This window comes from Salmo salar, chromosome ssa13 (assembly GCF_905237065.1).
Source record: "Salmo salar chromosome ssa13, Ssal_v3.1, whole genome shotgun sequence".
In the NCBI taxonomy this organism is placed as follows: Eukaryota; Metazoa; Chordata; class Actinopteri; order Salmoniformes; family Salmonidae; genus Salmo; species Salmo salar.
The window spans coordinates 77,301,255-77,303,511 of record NC_059454.1 but is presented as its reverse complement, the minus strand read 5'-3'; the positions used below and the strand labels follow the sequence as shown (position 1 = coordinate 77,303,511).

General features: G+C 42.8%; 1 protein-coding gene across 4 annotated transcripts; it reads right to left on the bottom strand.

Moving 5' to 3' along the window:
- Positions 1–221: 221 nt before the first annotated feature.
- On the bottom strand, positions 222–2,149 carry LOC106567987 (ER membrane protein complex subunit 6). 4 transcript variants are annotated; one of them, XM_014137936.2, is made up of 2 exons: positions 1,937–2,149; positions 222–1,789 (listed from the first exon to the last, which is right to left on the bottom strand). In XM_014137936.2, the coding sequence occupies exon 2, from the start codon at positions 1,751–1,753 to the stop codon at positions 1,418–1,420; it is 336 nt and encodes a 111-aa protein (XP_013993411.1). In that variant the 5' UTR covers positions 1,754–1,789; positions 1,937–2,149; the 3' UTR covers positions 222–1,417. The 4 variants fall into 4 exon arrangements, with proteins under 4 accessions (XP_013993411.1, XP_013993413.1, XP_013993415.1 ...); XM_014137938.2 differs by having other exon boundaries at positions 2,074–2,145; XM_014137940.2 differs by having other exon boundaries at positions 222–1,786; positions 2,074–2,145.
- Positions 2,150–2,257: the final 108 nt, after the last annotated feature.

The window sequence follows — 2,257 nt, the reverse complement described above, 5'->3', positions numbered from 1 at the left end:
CTAAAGGAGTGGTTTGTAATGTATTGCCTTGATATTCAAACATTTTTGTATTGGTAATGCATCAGGCACATCACCCTGTAGCCCACTACCTATCACTATGTTTATAACCTAGATATGCTTACTATAAAATGTGTCAACTGCTAGATGAGAACTTGGAAAATTCAGTTATCCTATAGATGCAATAGAGAAGAGAAACAATAACATACTGCAGCAGTTCACAGTTCAGTGCATGAGAGAAATATTTTATTAGTATACAAATAGAGTTACTGACTTAGACATACACTACATGACCAAACTTATGTGGACACCTGCTCATCCAACATCTCATTCCAAAATCATGGGCATTAATATGGAGTTGGTCCCCCCTTTGCTTCTATAACAGCCTCCACTCTTCTGGGAAGGCTTTCCACTAGACGTTGGAACATTGCTGCGAGGACCTGCTTTCATTCAGCCACAAGAGCATTAGTAAGGTCAGGCACCGATGTTGGGTGATTAGATCTGACTTGCAGTCGGCATTCATCCCAAAGGTGTTCGATTTGGTTGAGGTCAGGGCTCTGTGCAGGGCAGTCAAATTAAATCCACACCAATCTCAACAAACCATTTCTGTTTGGACCGTGCACAGGGGCATTGTCAAGCTGAAACAGGAAAGGGCCTTTCCCAAACTGTTGCCACAAAGTTCAAAGCACAGAATCGTTAAGATTTCCCTTCACTGGAACTAAGGGGCCTAGCACGAACCCCAAAAAACAGCTTCAGACTACTATTACTCCTCCACCAAACTTTACAGTTGGCACTATGCTTGTGTGCAGCTGCTCAGCCATGGAAACCCATTTCATGAAGCTCCCGACGAACAGTTCGTGCTGATGTTGCTTCCGGAGGCAGTCTGAAACTCTGTAGTGAGTGTTGCAACTGAGGGCAGACAACTTTTACATGCTACAGCACTCGGCGGTCCTATTCTGTGAGCTTGTGTGGCCTACCACTTCACAGCTGAGCTGTTGTTGCTCCTAGATGTTTCCACTTCACAATAAGAGCACTTACAGTTGACCGGGGCAGCTCTAGCAAGGCAGAAATTTGACGAACTGACTGTTGGAAAGGACGCATCCTATGACGGTGCCACGTTTAAAGTCACTGAGCTCTTCAGTAAGGATATTCTACTGTCAATGTTTGTCTATGGAGATTCCATGGCTGTGTGCTCAGTTGTATACACCTGTCAGCAACGGTGTGGCTGAAATAGCCAAATCCACTAATTTGAAGGGGTGTCCACATACTTTTGTATATATAGTGTACTTCACATAGCTGTATAAACAGTTAATCTAACATCTTTCATCAATCACCTATATCTACAAACAGTGTGTGGGCAGTTAAACTATTCATTTCTCTGACATTAGGGTTAAAACCAAAATCATTCTGGTCAACTATATTAGTACACATGCACCATTCCGTAGAGGAAGGTCCAGAACAGGACGTAGGTAAAAAGACCTCCAACGAGCCCTCCTGTGAAGAGCATCCTCCGAGACTTGAAGCACTTGTTCCACCTGCGACTGGCCTTGAGGATTAGAAGAAGGGAGAGGAGAAACGAGGCGAGGAAATAGAAGATAAATCCGTACAGTCCTGTGAGACCAAGGATGCCCGCTGTTGCCCCAGACAGAGCCGACACAGACGTCCGACAGTAGTCCAGCATGGCGGCGTTGCCCCTCACAGCAACCTCGCTGATGAACTGTGGTCCCTCTCGCTTTGCTACGATGACTGAGGACATGTCTGCACTTGATTTGATTTCCAACGATGACAGCTGCTGCAAAAAAATGCATTATTGATTACATGTTGCCTAATACATTCATGATCTTGAACAAATTGTGAGTCATTTGTCAATCTAGCCTATTTTGATACTAACGAAAGCTAGCTAAATTGACATCTGGACTGCAGCTAGCGGGTAACTCACCAGATGAAAAAATAATATACAGTGCTTCGTTTACTTCACAAAAACATCAAATGGACATCGTTTGTGATACGTACTATTCCTACACAATTTATTTACTAGCTGCTGGAATGTAATTACAGAAAAAAAGCAAATTCAACCTAGCTAGCACAGCAGATGGGACCCGTCATTCTGAATCGGCCATTTTCTTGTTAAATGCATTCTGGGACATTTGTTTTTGTATCAACTGCTCGCTTTTTATGAAGTCAGTGGATGAATATGTTCATTTATCTACTTTTAATCACCCATATAATTTATTTAATGAAATTACTTTCACATTTTGTG

Bases quoted from the DNA above. Each gene is read 5' to 3' on its own strand.
- LOC106567987 (XM_014137936.2), bottom strand. From the start codon at position 1,753: ATGTCCTCAGTCATCGTAGCAAAGCGAGAGGGACCACAGTTCATCAGC.